The following is a 27,090-nucleotide window of genomic DNA, read 5'->3' on the forward strand; positions in this document are numbered from 1 at the left end:
TTCCTGAGCTGGAGGTTGCATGAATTTGTCTAATCCTTTTTTTTTTTTAATTCATTTATACTTTTGGCCTCCATGACATCCTGTGGCAATAAGTTCCACAATGTAATTATGTGTTGTGTGAAAAAGTACTTCCTTTTGTCTGCTTTAGACCCAGATCCTGAACATTTCTCTCCATGCTCCTTCACTCTCGTCTTGTGAGAAACAGGGAAAATAATTCCAGGTCCATACCAGACCTCCCTGACCATTTCAGACTTCTGTGTCTTCACTCGCCTCAAGGCTTTGCTCTTTCAAACGGGAGTCTCTTCATTTTTCTAGTCTTTCCTCCTCATATGGTATCTGTCCTGTCACTTCCACTGTCCTCACCACGCTCCTCCGTGTCTCTTACCATTTTATTATCGCCTTTTTTTGAGATAAGGTCACTGAAGTGAGACTTGCTCGCTCCTGAAGACACAAATTCATTCTCCTGGAAGAAGGTCAGCTCAAAAGCTTTATTTTCTCAAGTCAGACTGATGTAGTTCAATTTCTTGGCTTAATGGAAATACATACGCAGCTCTTTTCAAACACTTTGATTTAACCTATTCTGAGTAAACGTCCAGCCCTAATTTAACTAGAGCCCATGGTTTAACCTGACAGCCACAAGTAGATCAACTAATGGGGCTGTTTTACACGAAGGGAATTTCATGTATGTGCTTATATTACTCCTCATTTATGCCTGCCCAAATCCCCCAGGCGCTACTGGTGGAGAAGACCCCCAGACAGAACAGCTGAGCTGCTGAGCATAAAACTCAGGAGTCTCTGATTTCCAGGACGTCTTTATTTATAAAATATGTCTATTTTTGCTACTGTCATGCCTGCAAAACCCGTCTTCCTATTTTAGTCATCCCTGCTCTTTATTATTGTTTATATTGCACCAAACCCCACAAATAAAGGCAGGGGAATGGATTTCATTTCCTACTACTGTGTGAATTTCAGAAACCTCACTATCCAGTCGTTCCAGACCTTGCTGTTAGGATAGCTTGATCATACTTGCAGATACAACCAGTCCTCACTTGATGGGAACCGGTTGCCTGGTGTCTTGTGCCGCTCCTGCCTAATTGTCGTCCCAAGATCGTGTGGCAGCTTTTTAAAACTCCACTATTCCCCTTTTGGCAGTAGCTCAGCAGCCACATCCTTCCCTCGCAACACGCCAGCTCCTCCTCCCTTTCTCCAAGCGGCTTCGTCGCCCCTTTCCCCCTGCAGTGGCTCGTGTGAGCTCCCAGCAGCTGCAGCAGGTAAAGCCCCTAAGGCTTGTGTGAGGGACAAAGTCTCTGGGAGGCCGACGGCAAGAAGGGGGCTGCAGGGAGAGTAGGAGGGGAAAACTTTGAAGAGTTTATTGGATTGTGGCCACTAAATGATAAGCTTGGGAAATATGTACCTCGTTATATTATCAGCAGCAGTGGGAACGAGCAGCGGTAGAGAGTATGTAGGAGGGAAAAATCGGTTTTCCTCCTGCTTTATGGTGTTATTATGGCAGTTTATGCAGATGTCTGCTCTAGAAGGAGTAGTCCGCCTGTCCTCAGCTCCCCGTCCTTCGGCAACCAGAATGCAGAGCATGTTTTGGGGTGGGAAGGAGCCAGGAGAGGTTACTGGGTGTCCCAGCTGCGCTGCTGCTGTGCAGAACTGTGCAGATTCACCCTGTGCCTGTCACAGTGATGGAGGGATGAATCCTCGCCAGATTTCATCCTGGTTTAACTTTTCTTGGTTATAAGGGTAATTTTAAAATCCTTATTTCCCAGAGAATTGAGGCTGGCACCATCAAGCTCACAGGATCTCTCTTTTCCCCTGATCTGGTGTCTCACCTCCTACAACCTGAGGAAGCGTTGAACTCGCTGGTCTGTTTCAAACAAAACAAACAGAGGGAAAAAGGTCCAAGAGCTAATTAAACCCCTGCAGGAATAATGAAAACTGGCAGCAAGGTAAAGCAGAGACATCCTACAAGCCTCTTCACTGAGGACATCCACCCTTTGCTAGATACCAGGGGATCTATGCCGAGACGTGAATCCGTAGGAAACTGGGCTACACCAGTGCTGCCGACCACGAAACAACCGAACATTCTGAAGGTTTGTTTTCAAATTCAGCTTGGAAATGGCATCAGAGGGCATATTCCCACCATACACTGGAAAAACTGCAATGCAAACTCATCCCGTTTCGGAAAACAGGGCTCCCCACTGGGTAGGGAATGACCCAGTTGTAGGGGCAAGATTCAGGTCAAGCTCTCAGTCAAGCATGAGACAGAAACCCACAGGAAACAAAGTTTCATCAATTAATCATAGGGCTGGCAGGACTTTTTTTCCCTCCATTGAAATAGTTAATACATCTTCTACCGCGGACGCAACTATACCAGCGTGAGGGTACTCTAATCCAGTTGGGTCAGGAGAGCATCGTTCTCTACCACTCTGCAAGTCCTCAGCTCCCAAGAGGAGCTTTTGGGAACTCTCGAGACAAACCTTCAGGATCAGGCAGCTGATCCCAAGCTGCCAAGCTGCAGAGCTTAAGCGAGTTATGGCCCTTTCAGAGGGATGTTAGTGCCCTTCAACAGAGCTGCAGTAACTATGTGAACCTTCTTATTCTGTCGTAGTGTAAAATAAAATGAGCACAGTTAGAAAGCAGGGGAGATGGATCTACTTTAAATCAGCTTCATGGCAGTATAACTGCTATAGGTCCATGCTACGTCCACAGTTATTTCAATAAAGAAAATAATGTTAGTCCCTTTATACTAACACAGAAGTGGTGGGCGGAGATGAGCCCAGAGACACAGCCCGTGCTAAGCTTCAGATTTCAATGAGAAATGTTGAGGAGGTGGCCGATTTGCTGAATCCTCTATGCACCGTAGAGATAATCGCTGAATCTACACGCTTGGATGAATCTACCCAGTTCATATCGATCTTGGACAGGGGTGAACTCAGACCAAGAGATTACAGAGAAGGAATGCAAAGCAAGCTTAACCCCCTTGCCCACCCTCCCTGAAAATTCAAGTAACAATATCGTGCTTGAAAAGACACTGTGGGATGCATGCTATATTCACAAATATTTTATTCTGGATTTTTAAAGAACACATACCTTAAGCACTGGGAACTTCACCAAAAAATAGAAAATTAAAACCTGGTGTGCTTGGGGAGGTTGGTAATTAGGTATTCAAAACAAACCAACCTGCAAATCTCCTGAATGAAATTAGCTTAATCAGGCCAGTCGTCCTCCTTTCTCTCCAGCCCATCTCCTTCCCACGTACCTGAAAGAAATGGACCGTGTAAGCGCATGAAAGATTTAACAGTCTCGATCGGGCATGCTCCGAAACGCCATGTGAACGCTGACTGAAGGTCTGAACCTGGGGAACCCCCGTCTCACACCGTTTTTTGAGACTACAACCACCAAACGCTTCTAGCAGGTCGGAGAAAAGATCTCTGTGAGATGCGTGTGTTAAACCCCCCACCCCGGCAGACCCCCAGAGGTCTCATCCCCCGGATTTTTACTTTTCCGCGATGCTTCTCCCAGACCACAAACTCCGCTTCCAGCCGCCTTTCCTGCGGTTACCCCGCGGCGGGCGGGCTGAGGGGAAGCCCCCCCTCGCGGGCCATTTTGAACCCTCTGGGGAAGGCGCGATGAACCCCCTCGGGGGCCACGAAGCCCCGCGCGGGGAAGGGGCCCTAAAGAGGAGGCGGGAGCGGAGCGGGGACGGGGGGGAGAGCACTGCCCGCCCCCGCGGTGGGGAAGAAAGGCTGCGGTCGCCATCTCCCTCAGGGGAAGGGAAAAGGGGGGGGTCGCGGCTCGCTGCCTCGGCGTCCGATTACTCTGGGCTGGCCGAGCCCCGCCGTCCGCCGCCTGCCCCCGTCGGAGCGCGGGGGGCGCTCGGCCCGCCACTGCTCGCGCCTGGGGGCGCGGGGTGCCGCCGGCGCTGAGGGCGCGGCGGGGCCGCCGCCGCCACCGGGCCCTGGGGCGGGCGGGCGGGCGGGCAGCGGCCGCCGCCTCCTCCTCCTCCCCCCCCCGCGCTGACGCAGGGGGCGGCGGGGCGGGGAAGGGAAGGAGAAGAAGGAGAAGAAGGGAAGGAGGAGGAGGAGGAGGAGGAGGAGGAGGAGGGATGGAGCCGCGCCGCGGCGGGCGCTGAGGCGAAGCGGGGCGCAGCGCGGGACGCCGGCGCGGCTCGTCCCGTCCCCCCCCCCCGTCAGCATGGAGCCCGCTCCCCCCGCCGCGGCGGCGGCGGCGGGCGAGCCGGCGGCCTGGGCGGCGGAGGCGTTTGCGGAGCCGGAGCTGGGCTCGGAGGAGCTGGAGGCGGCGGGCGGCGCGCTGGACCGCGTCCTGCTGGAGTCGGTCTGCCAGCAGCAGGGCTGGCTCCGTGTCTACGGTGAGGGGGGTGCCCGGGGCGGGGGGGGGGGGGGGGGGAGCGGAAAACTTCCTGGCCCAAACTTTTTTTTTTTTTTTTAATGTTTTTCCCCTCCTTTTACCCCCGCCCGTCCCCCACCCCCCCTCCCGGCTGGGATGCAGGATGCCCCGCGCTGCCCGAGCCGGCACCGGCTGGGGGGGGGGGGGGGGGAATGGATGTCGCGATGTTCTCGGGCGGGGATCGTTATCTAAACCTTTTGTGTCGCCGGGAGTCAAGTCCAGGGTGCGAGGACAAGCAGGGCTGAGCCCTCGCCGTCTGCCGACGCCGGCTCTGATTAGTATTAATGAGGTACTAAAGGCCTGGGAGGTGCTGATACGGTGGGTCCCGTCGCCCCAGACTTACTGGGGTGTGTGTGTTAAATTGGCACCTTTATTGTTTATAAAAAGGATGTTAAAATCTTTAGCGGTCTGGCCAGCGTACAGGACCCGGTGCCGTTTCCCCTTCTTTCTCAAACTCTCCCTGGTATGTAACCTTTTAAAATTAGCTTGATTTATGTGACCGGGCCTCTGGTTTGTTTAGGCTCCCAACTGAAATGCAGTCAGGCTTAATCTCTCCATCAGCACCTAAATAGTGGAAATTCTGTTTTATCTTTACCTTGTCTTTCCCTCTTGTTTGTCTTGGTAATCTAACGATAATTACTCCCATCTTTCAGAGTGAAGATCGATTCAGACGGTATCTTGTTTTCCCTCCTGTAACAAATCTGATGGCCCATCCTTGAAAAGGCAGCAGTTGTGGTCTTTGCACGTGCAGTTACTATGTTACCGTTGCCTAACATTATGGAGAACCTGCAAAAACCACGTTATTTTATTGGTACTTTTTAACATCTGATCCTGTCACGCTGCTGGTTGGCCCTGTCGTCTTGCCCCCCCACCTTGAATCCCAAAGAGATTATCCAGGTTTTCTCTGGCTTGTAAAACTAGGTAGCAAATGCTCTCTGTTACTCATATCATTGATCTGTTACTGTTTGCATTATTCTCGACACACAAAGATGACATAAATAAGTTATCTACAAGAACTCTGCTGGATTTCTTGGCTGATGGCAGTTAATTATTGTGAGTACCACCAGCATTAGCCCTTGCACATATCAAATGAGGAGGATCAGGCTGCAGGTTTTCTGGAGAGCACTGTCTGTTCAAAGACCTTTGTGTTTATTTTGGAAGCTTGAAAAGCTGGTGCAGTGGGACGAGGTTGTCTGTCTGCTTTCTGTCTGGTGCATCAATGAGCAAAGTTATACTTAGCGCAATTAATTGTAATAGAAGTTTGGGATTTTTAGTAGTTTCCACCGTGTCTAGCTTGCTGCTTCTTGCGTGTCTTTCTTTTGTTACTCTCAGCCTAATGCTGAGACTATCAAATGCAGCCTTCTAAAAAAAAAAAATTGTATCTCTGCTGTTGTCAGGGGGAGCTCCAAAGAAAGCAAATTGCCTTCAGATTGTTTGTTTGTTTAGAATACTTTCCAAAGGTAAAATGAGAATGTACTTAAGAGGAGGATGTCTGGCACCAGCCTATCTGATTGTTACCCAAGGTTATATCTTGTGTGAGTGGAAGCAGGAATGCGGTTTCAAAATTAGCCACAGCGAAAAACATTGCTCGTTGATAAAGTCATATGTTGTGATGTGTTTGTAGTTTGACACCAACATGTAGATAAATGGGAAAAAATTCCCTGTGACAGAGCAGCTAGCTCACAGGCTATAAAAATCAGCATAGACTTCAAGCATATAAAAATATATCTCGTAGCCCAAGGACAATAACTAATTATTCCTAGTCTGTGTTTAAAAACAACTCATTATCTTTCTCCCTTATAAAGAATCTGATGTAGTAGTGTCTTCTCTCCTTCCCTACGAAATTGCAATCGGATTAGCTAGTATTTGTTTATTTCATCCTGCTCATTAGCCTTTTTTTCTTGCATGAACACATCTGGAGAAGTTTGCAGACAATGAATCAAGCTGAAACTGTGCCATGTTTGTGCACAACTAAATATGGGTTACAAACCTATGAGTGACAAGTGTTATTTATAGGATTAAAAGTAAAGCCTTGAACAGTTGCTTGAGGAACCGAAGCAGCATAACGAAAGGATACAGGAGCAGAAAGCTTAGCCTTATTGTCTGTATTGTCTGATAAACAATGAGAACACTAACACTAATTATTTCACCATGAATGGCTGGGGGAGGGAAGGACTATCTGGCATATGAGAAGTGGAGAAGCATTTTCTAGCATGGCAAGAAATGCAGTTTTTGACGTCATAGCATTTCTTTTCCACGTGTCTTTACGAACATGGACCGTTGTGTTGGGGAGCTGTTCCAAGTGAAAGGTGACTGTGTGAAAAGTGGCTCAAGTAGTGGAAACATTTTCTGAAAGAAAAGATGTTCAGCAGCCACTTAAAGACGACTGTTTATTTCTGTGCATCTCTGTTCGGGCCGTGGTGTGCCATCCACTTTGTCTGTACCCAAAGAGATAATTACTGGCATGAGGGGAGTCGGTCTGGTTGCAGAGCCTGTAAAACTTCATCTGTAAGCACAAAGAATTTTGTAGTAAAGTACCATCATTACCGGTCTCTGTGGCTTTCTAGCAGAGTGACAGTGATGCAAATACAGTAGGACTTCACAATGTCTGGATGTGATTTCAGTGTGACACTGAGGTCTTGTCTGACTTTGCTACGAGATCTAAATCGCAGTCCGGCTATTTTTGCATTTCCTGCGTTAGCTGCAGTAGTTCAAGTGTAGCTTTTTCATTCAGTGTTCTGGAGGTCCGGCACCTTCTGGTGAAGTGAATTAGCGAGGACATTATCAAACCACAGCAATACAGTTTCCTTACTGAAGGCCAAAGTTTGTAACGTGAGCAGTTTCTTCTAACCTGATGTTTGAATAGTGAGCGGGAACAGCAAATTTGCTTATTAGAGTGATAAATTTAATTGCTCGCAAAACACAAATCATGTGAGTGTTGTTAGATGATGTTTCCAAGAACTACTTTTGACACACAACTAATGTTTCTGTAAAATATGTATCAACATGTGTTTTAGATGATGGCTTCCTTTCAGACTCGTGGCATGTGTGTAATGGGTAGGAGGGATGAGATGTCTTGCCTGGATTAATGCTATGATTTTTTTTTTTTTTCTCTGTACAAGGGATAACTGACTTTTGAAAGCATCAACTGGTGTTTCAAGGTCATTTTCTCTGCTCTTTGAAACAGATTTGGGGAGGAGGTGGCAGGGGAATAACTGAATTTACAGCATTCTCAATGTTAACCGTGAAAACAGAGCAATTATATTTCCTGGTGTGGCTGACTGAACACCCATGGATTTTGGAGCCATGAATTATAAAGCCAACATTGCAGCACTGGTGTTAAATGTTGCGTGTGATGGGGGCAGAATCGGATTTTGCCTGACTTACAACCTGTTTAGACACAGACTGTAAACTTCTGTAACAGTGGTTGTCAAATTCATTTCTAATATCTCTGCTCTAAGCTCACTGCAAACGCTCATGCGCTAAAATTTCAAAACAGGAGTTTCTGAAATGTAGAAAACAGCATGGGGAAAAGTCTGTTCTTCAGTGTTCATCCTGCGGCTAGACACTGTTGCTCTGGGGCCTTATCTGGACTGGGAAATGTCCAGATAAGGCAGTGGTGCTAAAAGATGATAGTAGTTGTACAAACTTGAGTGCAGATCAGATGTGGACATTTTCATCACCTTGTCATCTAATCCTGCGGGCACTCTGGAGACATTCCTCGCTGCCAGAATAAGCCTCCTCACCCCCTTCTCCTGGCAGAAAGAGAAGGCTCTTCAAACACAGGCTTGAAGGACTCCATGCTTTTTCATGGATATTGATCTACAGACAGAGCTTCGCTGGCTCTGATTGCAGAAAAAGCCCTAGACCCCGTGAAACCAGACAGAAACATCCCTTGGCTGCCTCAAATCTGAGTTCCAAGCTTTTAAGTGTTGGCCCTCAGAAAATAGTAGACTTGTGCTCAGAACTGAAGCCATGGTAATGCACGTAGTATCATGTGGAGATTAAAAAATAGCTGTGGCTCGAGCGCTGAACTGAAGCATCTCCTAATTATGTGAAGTTCCCTTCAAAAGCCCAATTTCTGTGAGTTATCCATCCCAGCAACCCGTCGTCTACCTTGCTCGGCTCTTGTGTCAATGACTCCAACACTGTTCTCAGGGTTTTCTGGTTCTTTGCAGCCTGCTTCGCCGTGGCTTTGTAGGTAGCTTGACACCTCCTTTTTTTTTTTTTTTTTTTCTTCCTTCTCTTCTTCAACTGCTTGCAGTTGTACCTAAAAATGCAAAGATTATCTGTTTCCAAACCATCTTACTTTGGATGAGCACCAAGAGGCTTTGGTAATGAATAGCACCTTGTCGTTGTCAGCAAGTCCTCTCCTTCCAGCCCTGCTCGTGCTGCTGGATGGCTTTTTTCCCAGATGTCCGTGGGAGGACGGGGAGTGTGAACCATGACCCTCCCCGGGGGACACTCTCCCCTCCCTGGGGTCCACCCGAGCCCGTGGAGGTCCCACCAGGTGGCGGCATCTTCATTGCGGTGGTGCAGGAGCTGCCGAAGGACGCCCCAGGCTGCCCGAAAGAGCCTGGGGGGATAGCGCCGTCTCCACTCCTGAACCTTATCGCTCATCTCCAGAAGCTCAATTAAAAAGTAATCTGGAGGCTCTATAACAAGGGCTAGGTAGGAAGGGTGTATTTGATGTAAAAACCAAAAAAAAAACCAGACCCTCATAACAAATTGAAGCGGCGAGGCAATCTGATGGTTGAGATGGCTGTTACAGCTGTCGAGGGTTTTCTTCTCCTTGAGATGAGTGCAGATAGTGTAGCTGGGCTAGGTTTTGATTACTGCTGCATTTATGAGTGTGGATGGAGCTGCTATTCCATGCAGGAGATCGTTTGCTGTTATGAAGAACTTAATGGGGGGGGGGTAAGCTGAAGGTGCAGTGAGACCCTCAGTGAGCTGAAGAGCTGCGCGGCGTGCCTGTGCAGGCGGTCTTGTATAGGAAAGTCGAGAAGATCAGTGTTCACGAGCATTTCTTTCCCGTCTAATCAACAGGATTATTTTTAACTCGCCTAGAAAGTTGGTGCAAAATCAGGCTTGAAAGATAAACCTTGTGGGGCCGGGAAATGTCATTTCCTGTGTGTTTGGACAATGCCTACTACAGCGATATCTGACCCTACCCTGGCCCTCAGGTACTGCTGCAGCATAGTAGGTACAAATGTTAACTAACGAAGGCATATGGCTTTTTAAAATTTTGTTGAGGTGATAAATAGCGATGATTTCTGGTTGGGGTCCCATTGTAAAAGGCAGAGTTCATTCAAAACCAAGGTTTTAAGTGACTGCATTTTCTACAGGTTAAAAAGAGGCAAGTGTGCTGTGGGCAGAGATCCTGCTTTCCCTGGCTAGCCAGCAGCAGGGAATATCAAAAGACACGACTGAAGTGCTCTTACAGGTGATCTGCTTGTACCTTCTGTATGACAGCTTCTCCAGTAGCTCTTCTTGACTGCAGAGAATTCTTACAAGTCTGTAGGGGGGCAATTATGGGTCCACTGTGCTACTGCAGCAATTGCGTCTCTGCTCACCTTCCTGTGTATCTGCAGTGGTGATTTGGGGTGCAGCTGAGTGCTGGCTATAGCCTGTATTCTGCTTGGTTGCTTTACTCCCAGACTTTCTTGCAGAATTAGCCCTTTGATGATAAAACTGTTTGTTCTTCCTCTTTTTAAGGAACACTGACGTTAATTTATACAAAAGTGGATAATTTTTTTTTTTTTTTTTTGGTCTTTAGGAGTTTTTAGCTGGGCTCTTTCAGCTCGCTGTGTTGTTGCCAATGTTGCCTAGGTTACTAATTTATTAAGTCACTTAAATATTTGGAGGCATCAACAATACTAGAGTGTGTTGGGGAAAATGAGGATGACATTATTTTAAGTTTCCTGACTCTTGTATTTCAGTTACAGGATTTATCTCTGGCTGAACATTTTCATGTGGTGCTGTTTCCTATTTTTAAACAATAGGGAAAAAAGGGGAGATAAGAGGAGCATAACTGTGACCCATTGACTTATTATGAGATCATGAGTTCCTTTCAACTGGTATTTATAGATTTTTATAAAAAATAGCTGAGATTTCAGCATTTTCTGGTGTATACGCCTTCTTAGCCCCAAGGTCACAGAGTTAAGCTCTCTCTGAATTCTTTTAAAATCCTCTGTAAAGACACATAACAGTAATGGAAATACAATTTGTATCTGTAAGGAAAGTAAGCAAGTGAAAAGAAAAATTACTGCATTTTGGTTTGTAAACTTCTCACAAAGTCCTTTGTGTGTTTTGACACCCCTGTATCTCAGAAAGCCTTTATAAAAGTGATCAGGAGGGAATAACATTTGTTAATTCTTTTTAATGGGGTTTCAAAAGGTCACAAAACTGTAGAAAGGCTATTCTCCAAGAATTGGGATTATTTTTAATTATAAAGCAAGTTGGAATAGTGTGAGTAATGAGCTCTTGGAGGTGAAGGGAGTCTTTACACTTAAGTAAATGTAAAACCAAGTCCTGGATTTAGATCCCTTATCATCTAAAGGGGATTTTTTTTTTTTTTTTTTTTCCAGCTGGGAATACCCCATTAAAAATTAGCTCTTATACTGCAAGCACTGGCAGGCACTTAGTTAAACACATTAATTCTGCAAACTGTGGGAAAACGACACCCATTTCAGCAGATGTGCAATGCGTCTGGTGTAGATTTGCATAAGAATGCATATGCTTCTCTGTTAGTTTCTGGCTTGATTAAAACTTGCAGGCACCTTTTCTCTTCCTGTAGTGCTGTGTCTGCAGTCTTGGACATTAGTGGTTTAATTGAAAATGCCCCATTTTCTTCTGTGTTAAGATAATTCATTTTATTTACGCAGTACTGCATTGTAGATGCGCTTGATGTTTTACAGACAGAGGCTGCTTTGCTTGCCTTTTGGAATTTGTAGCCTGGACCGGAGAAGGAAGGAAGCAGCAAAGATGAAAAATGGCAAATGCTTTTGAAAGTGGATGGAGGATTGCACAGTAAAGTATCGTGAGATGGGAGGGGATGGTGTGTATTCAGTCCTTGCTTCCAAGGAGGTGTGGGAATGGAAATCAGTGCTGTGATGAGAGGAAGAGAAGTGCTTTAGGAACCTGTGACTAGGAATGATCACCCATCTCTTAGACTTAACCCCTTCCAATGTTAGGCGTTCAGGTAACAGTCCAAAGGATTCAGCAGAACCTCAGTCCCACTCCCAACCTGGACAGCATGACAAAAGCATAGTGAGAAGTGAGTAGTATTGTCTGCATGCAGCACCTCTGGATCTGTCGTTTTATCAGCTGCAAGGTATTTAGTGGTGTGGAAGTGAGAAGGAAAGGAAGGAAATACTCTTAGTAGGTGGCAGGGGTCTGCGGGGCTGTGCGCTGTCGCTGGATGGCAGCGAGCCACCTTGCACCCTGAACAGCTTCCAGCTCTTGCGAGAGGACTGATGTTCCCCAACTCTAGGGTAGCAGTGTTTATGGTTAGGCTGAATAAGCTGGAAAGCCTAGAAATTTGTCAGATCTGTTTCTGGGGATATCCTTCACAGAAGAACTTCAAGTGCCTCCATGGAATGTAACAGCGTGACTTCATTTTTCCTCTTAGGAATCACATCTCCTTTTTCCAGTCAGGGTATGGAGGAAATATGGATGGGATTGGTACTTCTTGAGGGATTTCTCTTCCAGGGTTGGTACTTGTATGGCAGATAAGAGTTTAAAAACCTGCTCGCTTTCTTCAGTTTCTCATTACTTGAGTCAGTGGATCGGCTTGAGATAAGCATAGGTAATTCACACCCTCATTTAGCTGACTTTAGTGCACTGATACCGGTCTCAACAAGATAGGGTACCCATGCTGCACTAGTCAGCACAACCTGTAGTACGAGGGTTCGAGGAAAATGTGGGGAAACTGGCAGCGGCTGGGAGGGCTGAATTCAGTCCTTGAATCTCATTAAGGAGCGAGATGATCAATTTGCTTCAGTTTTGTGTACTGTTTTGTCAGGGCAAACGGTGACCGCTTTATCAGCAATTCCCATGCTGCCCATTGGGGTAAAAAAAGGAAGGATCAGTCTCACTGACTTGCACTATTCATGGCCTTGCTATGTGAGTGCGTCCAAAGCATTAACGGTTTTATTTGGGAGTGCTGCTGTGAGCTGGGAAGGTGGAGAAAAAAAGGCACAAGTAGGTCAGATAACTTGCCCAAGGACATACAGGAAACTTGGCAACAGAAGTCAGATCTCTCGAGACCTCTACAATGCTTTGCTTGCATACTTTGAGTTGCACTGCGTTGCGTTTGGGATACCTTTAAGCCTGCTACTTTACTTGGATCCTCCTGTGACTATTAATAATCCTCTCAAATACCCTATTAGCTGTCAGATCTGTAGGTCAGCAGGGCAAGATGCTCTCAGAGGGGAAACATTCATTCAGGTGGTTATGTCTAATTACTCTCTCTTCCCCACCTGCCCCCCACCCCAAAACCAAAGGTACAGTTTTGTTGACCTTCAAAATGTAGTAAACTTGTCTCATGCCAGTGGTGGCAGGCTGGACTGCTGGTATGAAGGAGTTTGGATAGCTGGCATTGATTAACTTATCTTAATTTGTGGACAGGGACAGGTTCTTGACTAAATCATTATTTCCAAGTAGGTAACTCTTCACTGTAGACTGGGAGAGGAAAATGTATCGCAGATTGAGACTGGAAAACCATAGAGCAGTGATTAAACCACCTGAAGCTCTAACATCTTTTCCATGGCATTTGAGACCCTCTGCCACTGCACAACTGGCTTTGCCAACAGCTGACTGATACATAATAGTTTTCCACATTAGTTAGATACTTTATCTTGATGTGCAGGAGTAGAGTGCAAGTGCAGGCAATATGAAAGAAAACGAGACAAAAAGCTTCCTGAAAAGATGTTTATTTACATTATGAGGTTATACCTCAGGCTGTACAGACAAGCTGCTGCCTTTGCTGGGTTTCCCAGCTTGCTTGAGTATACTGGAACACGTACATCACGCACCAAAAATACAATGTGCTCGTGCTTGCTAGGAAATCGTTAGACTTCCTCATCAAATACTACTGAGCATTTGCTATTTTGAGGTACATTTCGGTAACTATTTTCCATCTTTTTGTTCAGGATGGTGGGTAGTTGATAGATCTCTTGGAAAATAAGAAACCAGGAAAATTGGAGTGGTATCACCAAAAGAGAAATAGAGAGCTATGGCAAAAGGATATGGTGTTAAAAAAAAAAAAATTCTACATACTTTTAAACCTGATTTTAGAAGATTTATCTTCTAGATGGCGTAGGCTTATGGGGTCTCTTTCTCTCTTGCTGTCTGGCAGCACTTGCATAGTATGTCCGTGAGGTGTGGGGTGATTGATTACCCTGTTGAATGGATTTCACGGGGTTCTTCCTTAACTCCTTCCGTTAGCGAGGGCCTTGCTCACTGAAGTCTTCAAGTATCTTAAACTCCTTGGAGGTAATGAGTTTTATATCCCATATAGTAAGGTACCAAAAAAGCTTTATGGTCTCGCCATAAATATTTATGTCAGTCTTCTTTCACATGCCCTTGGCTGATGACTCCTCTGCTTAAAGAAGTCCCCGTGGTTGTTCACGTCAAGATCTGTAAGTAGTGGCAGAGTAGTGTGAACCAAGGCCATTTCAAACTCAACTATCCTCATTTTGATTCCAGTGGTTGCTAATTTCTCAACTTAGAACCATTAACTCATTATAACCATTAAATCAAATTAAGGAAGAAAGACTCTTTTTTTTTTTTTTTTTTTTTTTTTTTTTTTTCAGCCTAGACAAGCTTTGTATGCGGAAGTTAAGCATTTTCCGCTCTAATTTCTTCTTTTTTTTTTTTTTTTTATTGGACTTACTAATAGGGAAGTCAGGAATGTGAAGTAAACAGCCTCTGTTCGCTGAAATGATGAATGTCTAGGAGAAAGGAAGGATGATAAGAAGGAAACAATTTTTTTTTTTTATTATTCCAGCCCAGTGCTGGGAAAGGGGGAGCTTGCTGTAAGAATGAAAATATATCCGAAACTTAGGTGGAAAAAAGATTTTGAGAGGAATGCAGTAATAATAGTTAAACAGCTAAGTGGTATGAAAAGTCATTAATCTTCCCTATACTGGCAGAACTTGCTTTCTGCTCTTTCTTTGTCAGAACACATTGCTTTTTCAGTGTTAAAAATTAGGAAAGGGTGAGAACAGAAAACTGTCTGAAAATGCAGCGTGGCTATCAATGGCAAGCATATGTTTGGTGTAAATGCAGCATTCACTGGACCCTGGTTTCCTTGATCTCAAGGTGTACGTTTTAGGTAATTTGGGTTTAATAGTGCTCTCAGCACCTTTAACCTGGTGCTTGGAAGGAGGAGGTGGCCACTGTCACATTTTTCAATTTATGAACCACTAAGCAACTGTGAATTAGCCCTAAGCAATTAGAAGGAGGCTATCTCCTCAATCCTATATTCTGACTTAAACATTTTTTTTAAAGTATGTTATAAAACCTTTGAAGAATCTGAAGTACAATAGCTGTTATTATCAAGAGATAGTAACTGTTTTCCTTGCAATGGACTCTTTCCTCTGCATGGGTTAGAAACCAGATCAGCCCAAGCCACAGCAGGCGTTCTAAGAAGAGTTAAGGTCGTTTCTCATACGAGTAGGTAGCTGTGATTATGGGTTACATTAGCTTTGACGTTTCACTAACATTTTGGGAAGAAAGTTGAGAGTGGACTGATGGACCCCAATTTTCTGTGCATTCAGGCTGATGACCTTGGATAGCCAGATCTGCAGGATTAGCTGAGGTATCTGCTAGCTTGCTGTCCAGGCCATGAGATCTTTTGGCTGATGTAGCCATCCAGTTGTAGAACATAAGCACCACATCTGTTTACAGAATAATCTGTACCTAGATGGCTCTAAGATAACTTTGGGATGAATCTTAAATTAAAACTGTGATGAGAGAGGGTTGTTACGGGGTTGATATCCAATAGCATAAATCTTTGCTGTCAAGATTGCTATTGTTGTTGATGGAGTTTAGAAGGGTTATCATGAGTTCAGTCTAAAAAGCATGCAATTATGTTTAAAACTGTAGTATCTTTGCAGGAGACTTACAAAGGACAAGCTGTAGTGTATCACTTACTGTGTACTTATATTTCATCCATGAAATGGCTTACCAGTCAAAATGTTCTAGCTGTACATTTGATGTCCATTTATAATAACGACTCAATTCTGTAGCTGACACAGTATCCCTCCCAGTTTTGTTTCCAGACCTTATTGATGTGGCTTCTTGGTGACCTACTTTCAATGCTTTAAGGTTGCTTTTTTCATTCCCTTCCAAAGGGAAGTGCCTTCCATGAGAAATGTTGGAAGCTCACTAGCCAGTTTTTAGTATGGGTAGATGGAAACTTGAACCTGACTGAGTGGCCTTCCACTTACACCCAGGGTAGATGACACGACTGACTCTTAGGTAATTTCTTTACTAAGCTCTGTTGCTAATCATTTTGAGACCCTGGAGGTGGGTGTTTGGAGAATTAGGGAAGGAAATGCCAGTATTTCCTTGGAGCTCTCATTACTCATGACTGAACTGGTTTGCCCTGTGACTCTAAGGGCATTGCATTTGCCTCTTGTCCTTTCAAGGGGCCAGCAGTATGTCATGTGCTTATTACTTAAGCATTTGCACAGCTGGAGGAAGGAGCATCCCAGTTCTTACTCATTTTACTCATTCTGGGGTATTCTTCCTTTGCATTGCTCCTTGTGGGTTTTTTCTGTAATTTCCACTGGTGGTGATTCAGTTCAAGGCTTAGCTGTATCTCTCTTCAATTAGTGGTGCTTTTGCTTTTTATCTGGGGCATGAAGTATGTGCTTACTTATTTGTGGGGACACTTAAAAACTGGTTAATGTGATGCAGATGTGCAGTTTTCAGCAGATACATAGCATTCAGCTAACTCTTATGGAGAGATTAATACCTCAAGGTATTACATATCGTTGGAAAAAAGTAATTCACTTCTGTAATGTCACAAAGTGGACGTAGCTTAACATTTGTAATCATCATCTCATAAGACTTGCTGCTTTCCCCCCAGCTCCATTTCACTCGGGTGTTATGTTGGTATAAACAGTGGTTACCCTAAAGACAAAAATCTGCACCAGTCCTTTTTCTGGAACCTTGATGGCTTTTTGGTTTACAGCAAAGAGTAGCCAGATCTTTCTTTTTGTGTGCTTCTGTTATAAAATGAGCATGCTATTAATTATAAGTGCACAGTTTTTGCTTGGAACAGCAAAGAAAACCACGAGAGAAATAGTTTCTGTGTGTGTGTCAATGTCAAAGGAATTTCAACAAAGGTGATGTCCAGCTCCCATTAGGATCTGCAGATGAACTTCACTCCACTGGTGTTGGGTGTGCAGTGCCCCTAACCTTCCTAAAGGTTAGGAAAACCTTTAGCAGAAGATGAATGAAGACCTTAAACTAGCAAGAGATGTTCAGGGATGGTGCAGGTAGCAAGGCATTTGAGGAGAAAGTTCTTCTTGTAGCCCACTGTTGTAGCAATCCTTGCTCCCTTGTTTCCCTGGGTCACGTTTCACTGGACATGGGCATGTGTGCTGGAATAATCCTGAGGTGGAGGTGTGCTTGTAAATGGAGCTCTGGAAGAGTCAGAGGGGCTAAAAATAGCTGCATTGGAGTTGCTTGCCTCAAAAGGCAAGCCTAGGACTTTGGGCTGAGCATTACCAGGGCTCTGAGGTTACACGAACTGCGTGTGATTGGTGAGAAAATGAAGAATTCAGGAAATGTTGTGAATGCCAGCTGCAGTGTGGTGGCAAGCTGCGATACCTAGATTGCTGGATAGACCAGCTATTTCTCCACATTTCTTGCCAGCAGGATATTGGGTGGAAGGGGGGTGGTGCTGTTTTCGTTGGAAGCAAGCTCAGTACAGAGGCCATGCTAGTCCAGAGGCATGGCATGTGAGAGCTTTTAGTGGTTTGCAGGTTTTTTTTTTTTTTTTTTTTTTTAGGATGTTCTTTTCCTCTGGTTGAAATACCCAGTAAGGCAGGTGAAACATTGGCACCCATGAGGAAAAACTACTGAGTTTTATACTTTTTTAATCTTCTTACTCTTTATCAGCAGAAAGGAAACAATGAATGCAAATCTATTCCCCAACACGTGCAGATGCATTTTGTTGCTTGGAAGCTGAGCAAGAGCTCTGATGAATTATCAGCATCCGATTCCAGAGCTCTGACAATCTGCAATCTCCTTAATATTCCGATGAGCCATCGTGGGTATTATTCCTCTGCGTTTTTTCCCCTTTTGTATTCTTGAAACCTGTATTGCAATTTGAATGCTGTTGGTTTAGAAATGAGAGATACTGGTTGGCTCTGTGCTTTGCTCAATTTTCCTTTGATAACAGTGGGGAGAGAGTGGCTAGTATGATTCTTCTTTTCACCCCCCTGATAGTACAAATGCAGGCTGAATTAGAAGCACCTTTGAAAATTGAAGTTATCTACTGTTCTGTTCATAGTTGTGTCTCTCTAATATTAAGAGTATCAAGGTACATAGATTATTCATGCCCGGAAGAAATCCTCAATAAAGTTTTATTAAGAAATCTCAGCATTTCCAGGGGAAAAAAAAAATTTGCCTCTGAAGACTTGGAGCAACTCTGCTCTGGATTCTCTGGCAAGAGACACAGACAACTTATCTTTGGAAATAACTGGAGATTGATTTACATGTGTCTTTTAAAATGTAGCTTACCCAGATGGCAATTAGATTCAAGTTAATGGTAATGTAAAACAGCAGGATCTAGAGTAGCTCTCCAGCCTGAGGGCTGACCATTTTTACCATACAGCTGTTTTCCAAATGATTTATTTCATTTTCCCACTTAGTTTTTTTGCCTCACCCCTCAGTTTCAGTCTTGCTGCTCGCAGTACAGTGTGGGTGGCAAGGCAGGGGAAGAACAGCTGCACTTAGCAGCTCCAATAAATGACTTTATTAGAATTGTGTCTGCGTTACACTAATACCAAATGTCTTAGTTCATCTTGTAGCCTCTAAAACAGATTGTCATCATTTCCACCCTGCCTGCTTACAGTGGGGAAAGACAGCTCTGCCTCGGCCCCCTGGATAAATGGAGATACAGTGAATTGTGTGCCGCTGCCGGGCGATTTGTTCAGGCTTTGTGTCAGCGGCCAGAAATGTCTTTCTCCTCACTCTTTGTATGTTGTGCATAATATGCAGGAGGAAGGACATGCTTTAAAGCACCTCAGGAATAAGGATGAACTACCTTTCTTTCAAAATGATGTAAAAATGTCCTTATGCTGAAGTTCTAGCTTGAGGATTTAATGTGGAAATTTAGAGGAACGGTACAAATGTTATTTTAGGACACAGCAAAACCAGTGCTAATCCTCCATCTCAAACCTGAAAGCTCTTTGGCATTCCTTGCTGAGATAGAAAAAAAAATGCAAAACTTTATGCTTTTCAAGTTTTCCAATGGAGAATGGGCTCATGAGCAGGGAATTGCCTTTTATTTGTTGTGAAGTAGCTCACGTTTTGTATGGCAAGCTGAAAAACAATTTCATGCTGCTTCTCCTAATCTGTTGACCTTTATAGAAATCAGAGTATGTGCCAGACACAGCGGTGTTGTGTGCCATCCCAGGGAAGCCAGACCTGCAGTGTCCTGGAGATGGAGCAGAGCAAGGAGGTCAAACTCAACTCCAGGATCAAGGAAAACTCTGGAGGAAGAGGTGCCTGGAGAGGCCTTGCCAACAGGCTCGCTTGCTTGGGAGGAGGATTCCATTTGAAACACTGCCTCTGGGCTTCACTGAGAGGTGTCTCGTCTTTTCATATCTGCTGGTTAAATGTGAGCTGCTGTTTGCATTTGTCCGGTCTTTGGATCAAGAACGTTGGAAGCTCGCTGCAGAGAGCTGGGGAATCGCTGCTGGAGTAGCACTGTGCCCAAGTGGTGTTACATCTGAGGGTAGCAGGAAAAAAACATTTATTCTTCTGAATTTTCTAATTTCTTATATATTTTATCTGTAGTTAGTTATTTTTCCAAATTACTTTGTCTGTGGTACAGCTGCCATGGGCTCCTAAGCACAATTTCATCTGTTTTAGAAGCACAGCCCAAACAGCATATTAACAGCATTCTAATTTACTTTGTGAAGGAAGAGCTAAAAAGGGAGCAATTTGTGTTAGAAGTCTTGTCAACCTTATTTAACATCAGTACTTGCAGTATTTCACTGGAACATTTCCACCTTGTAAGTAAGCACACGTTTTTTTGTGGTAGGCACAAGGTATGTGTTTTCATTCGTACGTCTTTGGTGTCGCTTTTTCCCCTTCACCTCAAACACCAGTTGTTTCTTTTGAGTAGCTTGTAGTGGCAAACAGTGGGTAGAAGAAATGGGGTTCAATTTCATCTTTGCTAAGGTGTGCCCCTGTCTTGAAGAAGAGAAGTTGGTGTTTATAAGGAAACTAATGTATTTGCAAATGCACACTGTGGGGTTTGGGTTTGTTTTGTTTTGTTTTTTTAACTGGAATTCTGTGGGTGAAGTGCTAGAATAAAACCCAGAAGCTGGGTGCGGTACACCCACTTTAATGGTAAAGCAAAAAGAAAAATACCAAGAAATCTGGTAAAATGGGCAGCAGCCCTAAAAATCAAAATTCTCCCCAGCCCCTCCCTTACTCTGTTGTGTTACTGCACTCTCAGGAGTTCACAGGCAGCCTGAAAGCAGAGACCGAAGTACTTCAAGGGGGATTTGACAAATCCACCTGTCAGTGCCACCAGACAACTGATTTATCATCTTTGACAAGTAGAAAATTGCTTTGACTTGTCTGCAGGACAAGTAAAATTTAGTAATAGTGATGGGGTATTTTAAAAATTGTCATGATCATGTAAATCCTGTTATCTCTGTAACCCAACACTAGCAAGTTCTGAACTGTAAAATGACATTAACTTTCTTGGCAAAAAAAAAAAAAAAAGTCTCCTATTAACACATAATTGGACATTTTTCCCCCCTCAGTTCATTTTTAAATCCTGTTGCCTTTCAAAGGCTGACATTTCTGTCTCTTAGCCTTATTCCTCTGGTAATAGAATACTGAAGATGTCTTTTAAAGAAAAAAAAAAAAAAAGGCATGTAGCTACATCACATCATAAAATACAAAGGAAGCAAAGTATGCTTAATCTGACAAAGCATCAGTGTTTAGGCTATAAGCTCATTATAAGGCTTGTGTAGTGGGAGCTGATTTCTTTTTTCAAATTAATTTCTATGCATTACCATAATAAACATTTTAATAATATCCTTTCCTCATATCCTCAGCAGCTGAATATTTCGGTATGTTATCTGGTCTTTCATAGCAGCCTTTATCCCCATCATCCACGCATGATCTGTTTACAAGAATGCTTATAGGTATTTCTAGTTTAATTTAATGTTCTAGGTTATGCTGCTTCATCAGTTTCTGTCAGTGCGTTTACGGTAGCATTTGGGATGTTTCCAGAAAATACTTAGGGAATATTGAGACTTTTTTATTTCTAATTTTATTTGGTAGTAAACGCAAAGAAGTCACATCGTACTCTGTTTAAATCTTTCAAGTGTCTGGAAAATAACTTGCTGTAGCTAGCACCCAACACCTCGAAAGGTTTGCACTGTAGTGTTTTGTTTGGCATGTTTGTTATTTGCTTACAATAATAAGCAAAGCCTTATGTTTTGCTGACTGCTGTAACCGAAAGGTTGGGGGAATCTCGAAAGTAGGAGGAGGACACTGTTAAACTGCAGAGACTGGGAGGGATTAGGGAACTGCGCAGAACCCAAAGCTACTTCCAGCTGCTTAGAGGCTGGTGCAGTTTTAGGCTGTCACACCACTTAGGTTTAGTCCTGCAGCTCAGTATCCTGCTATTGCTTTGCCTCACTTACAGTTAGTGAGCAGCTCTCTAGTAATGTCCAAAACATACCGTGCTGATCTAGACATGGTTATAACGTACATCCACTGGGATCCTTCATTTGCATCGAAAAGCCTGACTTAGTTACTGGCTCAGTTTTCTGTAACAATCTCATGTTTGTTACTGGCTCAGTTTTCCGTAACAATCTCATGTTCAGTACCTTGTCCACGATTACCCCATCTCTTTCAACACTCCTGCTTCCTGAGTTTCTTTCCTATCAGTAGCTTTGAATATTTGTCCTCTAGCCCCAAGTGTGTCTCGTTTGTGTCTCGAGCTCTACCGAGCTAGTTGCCAGCAGGTAGAAGAGATGCGGCACTCCAGTTAGAGATCTGGAAAGCTGTGTATGGGAAGGCTAGATGAGCATTTGAAATCAAAATCTCCCAGCAAAAATATTAGCTTAGTCATGAATTCTAATATGTAAAACTGATTTTTCTAACCTGTCTCTTTTCCATGCTCAGCTCCCCTCTGCCTCCCATCCTTCATGTGGCCCATCTGTTGCCTACTGTTTGGGCTTTGGGGGGAGCACACCTTTTTAAAAAATAAGATACATTAAGTGCAGTAGCTAAATTTACTGACCTAAGAAAACTGCAGAAGAATAATCTAATAATTGTCAAAATACCAAAACATCTGTAATAGAAATAAAGCACGGATAAAATGTATGACATTTTTGCAGTGATTACATCCATTAGTACAGAGAATATACAGCAGATAAGCTTTGATTTTTTTTTTTTTTTTCTTTTTTTCTTTTCTTTTTTGAAGCTTCCACTTGGTTGCTGGTAAGTGACAATAATACTGCTTATCTCGAGGCTTTTCAGTGGCAGCTTGTTAAGAAATTATGTATTCCCAGAAATGCACTATTTTAAAAATGGGAGGTGGAGGATTGTGTGCAAATGAGGAAGTAAACAAAAAGGCTGTGGAATTCCAGTCTGATGCAAAGAGGACCAGCTTCATTGCTGCAGGAAGAAATTGTATCTAAGAAGCTTTTGAAAAATGTAGGAAGAAAATAGCAACCCTTAAGCCTGTGACCTGGTACACGCTTTAAAAGTATTTCAACATCAACATGGATATAAGCAGTAAAGATGGAAGATAGGAGCTAAAAGCACCTTTAATGAAAATACTGATAAGACCAGAAGAAACAGGTTTTGCTGTAAAGATGAAATGCTCCTTGCACTTGCATTTTAAGCAGTGCTATAGTTTGGGATTGGTTTGTTTTTTTTTTTTTTTTTTTAAGTGTTTATAAGTAAGACAAAGATAAAGCAGTAGGAGATGCAATAATTGCACAGATAAGCTCCTTTACTTCTGGCGTGTCATGGCAACCATTAAGTCAGGAGATGTGATGAAAGCAGGTTTAGAAGATTGTTTTGCTAAACTTGAGCTGTCACTGTTTTTCCATTTTATTTTAGATGTAATTTTGTTATATAAAATCAGTGAAGGCATAAATACATACAAATATTACAGCCTTTTAAACGCCTTGTTTCCTAACAATGGGTGTAGGAAGCAGCCGCTGCCTGTTGACCCTGTGCCTCTGGATGGTGTTGTGTGCCTCAGTTGCTGGCGTGTGGAGTTGAGGAATGTGCTTTAAAAAGTTGCATTTTGGAATACCAATAATATGTTGGGGTTTTTTTCCCACCCTCAAATAGTAAGTTGTTGATTTCAGTGTGTTTGACTCTCGTTTCCTGCCAGAATGAGATGTTGTCTTTTTGTTATTATTATTTTTTCCTCCCCTGCATGATGTGGAGAAATACCAGTGGCCAATGAAGACAAAGGCTGCTTGGATGTGAAAATCTGCCATCAGAAAGCAACATTTTTTGCCTATTTTAAGATATGGAACACATATTCATTCCATGCTTTTTCTGTCTATGATTTCAACTTGCAATATCTCAGCTTCTTCCCCATTTACTCCAAATACATCCACGTAGGAAAAAAAAATGGGTTGTCTTCCCTCTTGCAAACGATAAGCTTTTAGTAATGCTGATGCTATTATTATCACCAGGCTGAAGTTCTCAGGGTGATGCTTAAGTGAGAAGCGAGAAATAGTCAGAGTGTAAAGGAATTACTTTGTTATTGTGCTCAAAGCTTTTTCTCAAGTGGGAAAATAAAATGCCCTGTTAGAAGTTCAGTAAGTATCAGATCACTGATGTCTGTTTTTGAAGATACATAATTAGAGAGCGGACTGACGGTGTGACAGAAAGAAGATGCACAGCACATATGCCTGAAATGGAACAGATTCTGTTCAGTAAACTTGGTTACTTGGGTTGTGTTTTATCATAGTTTTACTTGTCCAGTTAAACATTTAAAGTAAGATTTGGCAGCTGCCTTAGTTAATATACGTATGATTGGTTTCTTCATGTCTTCATTTTTGCCCTGCAGCCTTGTTAGTCTGATCCTTTTTTCAGATAGCATCATTAAAATACTCAGGCTCACTAGAAAAATGCCAGTATTTTAACGTCATATTAATACAGCTTGCGTGCATCTAATTTCTGTAGTAACAGTGTATGCAAGCTTGCCTTTTTTCTTCCTTCCCCGCCCCCCCCCCCCCCCCCCCCATCCCAGTGTATTATCAGCTGTGGTAGGTGAACCCAGAGCAGGGACCCCTGCAGTTCACTGTTGAGGCTCAAGACTTTACTAGTGACTTATCTGAAGCCTTGCCTGAGTAATGGCTCTGTCAACATTTGCTGAAGTGGATAAATTTTGCTTCCTTGGTCCCAGGGTACCAGGTCCACTTTTCTGTTAACACCTTTGACTCTTTCTTTGCTGGCTAAAAAAACCACCTAAGTAACCTGTAGCCAAGTTAGAAACAGATATACAACACGCTGAATCCTGTCTTCATTTGAACAGTATTTTGATTGTATGAGATGGGAAAGTTTTAACTGATCTGTGCCTGCTTGGTATAGGTGGGTCACAAACACTCTGTATCACTATTAGTATGCTAAATAAAAATGTTCTTCAAATTTAACTTTGAATACATTTTTCCTTTTATGCTTGCAATCTGAGAGATTGGGGTATCTTTTTCTCCCACTTTCTTCCTTCTCCCCAGACTCTCACTGTTTCTAGACAGTGAGAGATGAACAAGATATGTCAAAAACTTATTTCAGATTTGCTTGCGGTGACCTACTGGACTCTGTGCATGGTTCTTTGCAGAACAATTACCTGGAAATCTGGGTGGCCTCTTTTAGGATTGACCCACTACCTCCAAACTGTTCTGGCTCACTGACCTTGAATAGTGTATTTGTAGAGCATTCGCCTTCTTTATGAAGCAAATGCAAATCTACCAGATCCCACATTTCTCAGCAAGAGGCTTTCTGTCACTCTAATTCCCTTACCATAAACACAGCAACTTCAGTTGTCCCCCGAATCCTGGCCCATCTGTCTTGGATTTACTAGAATAGTATCATGGTTTAAATAACCCTCTCTCCATCTGTGGAAGCAAACATTCATTGTTTTATCTGCAGGGGGAATTGATGAATATTAGTATTTGCAAAGATAAATGGCGTTTTATCATGGTCTCATACCAATAGTCTACCTGGCTGCACCTGCTGTTTGAGACGAAGTGCAGGGAACAAATGAGCAAGTTGACTTACAGGCTCAGAGGAGAGCAAGCACTGCTCTTTCCCTCTCAAAAGGACAGGTTTATAAATGATTTTTTTTTTTCATTTGAGATGTCTCTTTGAATGTTAAGTTGTATTCATGTGATCAAATGCTTATCCCAACTCCTTTCCGCCCACTTTTCTTGAGCATTGTTTTTTTTTTTTCCCTCCTGTGATGAATAAGAAATAACATGATTCAGCTTGAGGACACATACTTGTTTGAAAGCTGTACCATTTGATTAGGCATCCTCAATGAGCCAAATCTGCTGCTTTTTTAACCTAGCTAGCATGGAGTAGAACTTTGTTTCAGCTTGGAAAAGATTAAAGAGTCCTTGGTATTTGTGCTGATTTCACAGATGGTGAAACTTTATTTTCCAATTTTACAAGCTGACTTTACAAATATTGGGGGGAAAATCATCCTACTGTTTAACTAGCATGAATAAGCATGAAACTTTTCTGTAGCTTTCTAGTATCTTTTTTTGCTGACAGTTTTTCTTGTTACAGTGATTTTTGCACTACTTGTATATCTGCCTTATTACTGGCTTGTAGCAACTGTGAGGAGTTTTTTAAATAAGGACAGTTGTTAGCGTGTGGGGGTTTGAGAAGTTATTAATGTGCAGCCACTTGTATGTGCAGGAAGAATATTGTGTGTGTCCCCATTCAGGCATCAGTCATTTCACACTGCTGGATTCCTCCGCATCCTCCAGGTACAGGCCAGCACCGTCATCCTGAACGGCACAGCCTGGATGGTTTGAGAAGATTGTAGGTCACCGTTGCAAGCCAGAGTTTATGCACATGCTCTGCTGCATTGGAAAGCTTAATTAATTAAAGGCTTCTCATATTTTTCTCTGGACAGCGAGCCAGAGCTGCACACAGGCACACGCAGCTGTCAGCGGCTGCTGGGAAGGGGTGCTTTCCGAGCCAGGGACTGCTCTCACATCCCTGCTGTCACTTGCTGATCCTGGGAGGAGCTGGTTCCCCAAACATACATCCAGAGGCAGAGCCAGTCCTGCTGGCAGGAAAGGTGCTAACCCCGTTTTCGGTGCTGGGCAAAGGGGATTGTGAATTTTATTCCATTCATCGTTTTGCCACTCCCAAAGAAATGAGTAGTCTGCCCTTGTTGGATCACCTGTTTGCCAGCCAAAGTTTATGAATAGAAGGGAAAAAGTAGTATGTGTACTGTCAGAGTGGCAGCTAAACATTTGATTACAGAGTTAGGAGGAAAATCATAAGACAAGAAAATGCAAGAGCAGATTACACATGAAAATGAGATTCTTCCTCAGCTGCTTCAGATGCCAACGACCTGGGGAGCCCGGCAGCGTGGTCTGCTCACAGGGCTCACTGGCTCTGGGATATCTTCAGGTTTATAATTTACTTGCTTCTGTTGCTAAAATCACTGCTGAAGGCAGCCTTCTCCTTCAGCCTAAAGTCAAATGACCTAGTACCTGTCCTCCATCCAGGCTGGGCTTTGGGAAGTCAGGCACAAGTGGGGGAGCAGGATAGTTCTCCCCTTGCGCGCTCAACTGGGATCAAAAGCAGGGTGAGGAGCTTTCCTCAATTTTTCCACTTAATTTGAACATTACTCAGACTTCTGTTGGTTTCTTGCATGTCACAGCGTTTGTGGGGCTTCAGTCTGTGTTTGGCTGTTTCTCAGGGTTTGGGACTTTTGTTGTCCATAGCCCTTATGCGCTTCCTACCTTCCATCTCACTTCAAGCACTGTGTGAAGGCTAAGTGTGACAGACACATGACATGTTTGCCATTCCCTGGTTTTTGGTGCCTTTTTTTCTTTTTTCTGTAAGCTACCTTCCTTCCTTTCCCACCACCTCTTTTTAGAATTTTTAGCCTCTATAACGTTTCTGCTATAATTAGCTCTGAGCATGACTGTTGTTATCTTTATGGAGTTTAATTTTTAAAAGACGGTCTGGAGGAAGGGAGGAAGTAATGCTCATTTGGCTGAAATCCTTTTATTGTTCTAGCCGAGTGGCCAGCTTGGTGATCACAGCACACAACTGACTTTTTAAAAGGCATCTGCTGGTCCCCTTCAGTCTAGGTAAAGGAACTGATATACCCTGTGATGTACAACTTAAAAAAAAAAAAAGATACACACTCCACACCCACTTCCCCAGTTCATATACTGGTTTAATGTGATT

General features: G+C 43.5%; 1 protein-coding gene across 5 annotated transcripts in view; it reads left to right on the forward strand.

Annotated features, from left to right (window-relative positions):
* The first annotated feature begins 4,116 nt into the window (after positions 1-4,116).
* The window catches only part of RASAL2 (RAS protein activator like 2), a 188,798-nt gene continuing 165,824 nt past the window's right edge, over positions 4,117-27,090 (forward strand). For 3 of the 5 annotated variants that reach the window (XM_042803368.1, XM_042803369.1, XM_042803382.1), the window contains exon 1: positions 4,117-4,378. In XM_042803368.1, the coding sequence (XP_042659302.1) occupies positions 4,204-4,378 (175 nt within the window). In that variant the 5' untranslated portion in view covers positions 4,117-4,203. The remainder of the gene's footprint in view (positions 4,379-27,090) is intronic. The other 2 variants (XM_042803388.1, XM_042803390.1) reach the window with 1 other exon arrangement.

The sequence above is a fragment of the Tyto alba genome, unplaced genomic scaffold, assembly GCF_018691265.1.
Source record: "Tyto alba isolate M040663 unplaced genomic scaffold, T.alba_DEE_v4.0 Super-Scaffold_1000006, whole genome shotgun sequence".
NCBI lineage: Eukaryota > Metazoa > Chordata > Aves > Strigiformes > Tytonidae > Tyto > Tyto alba.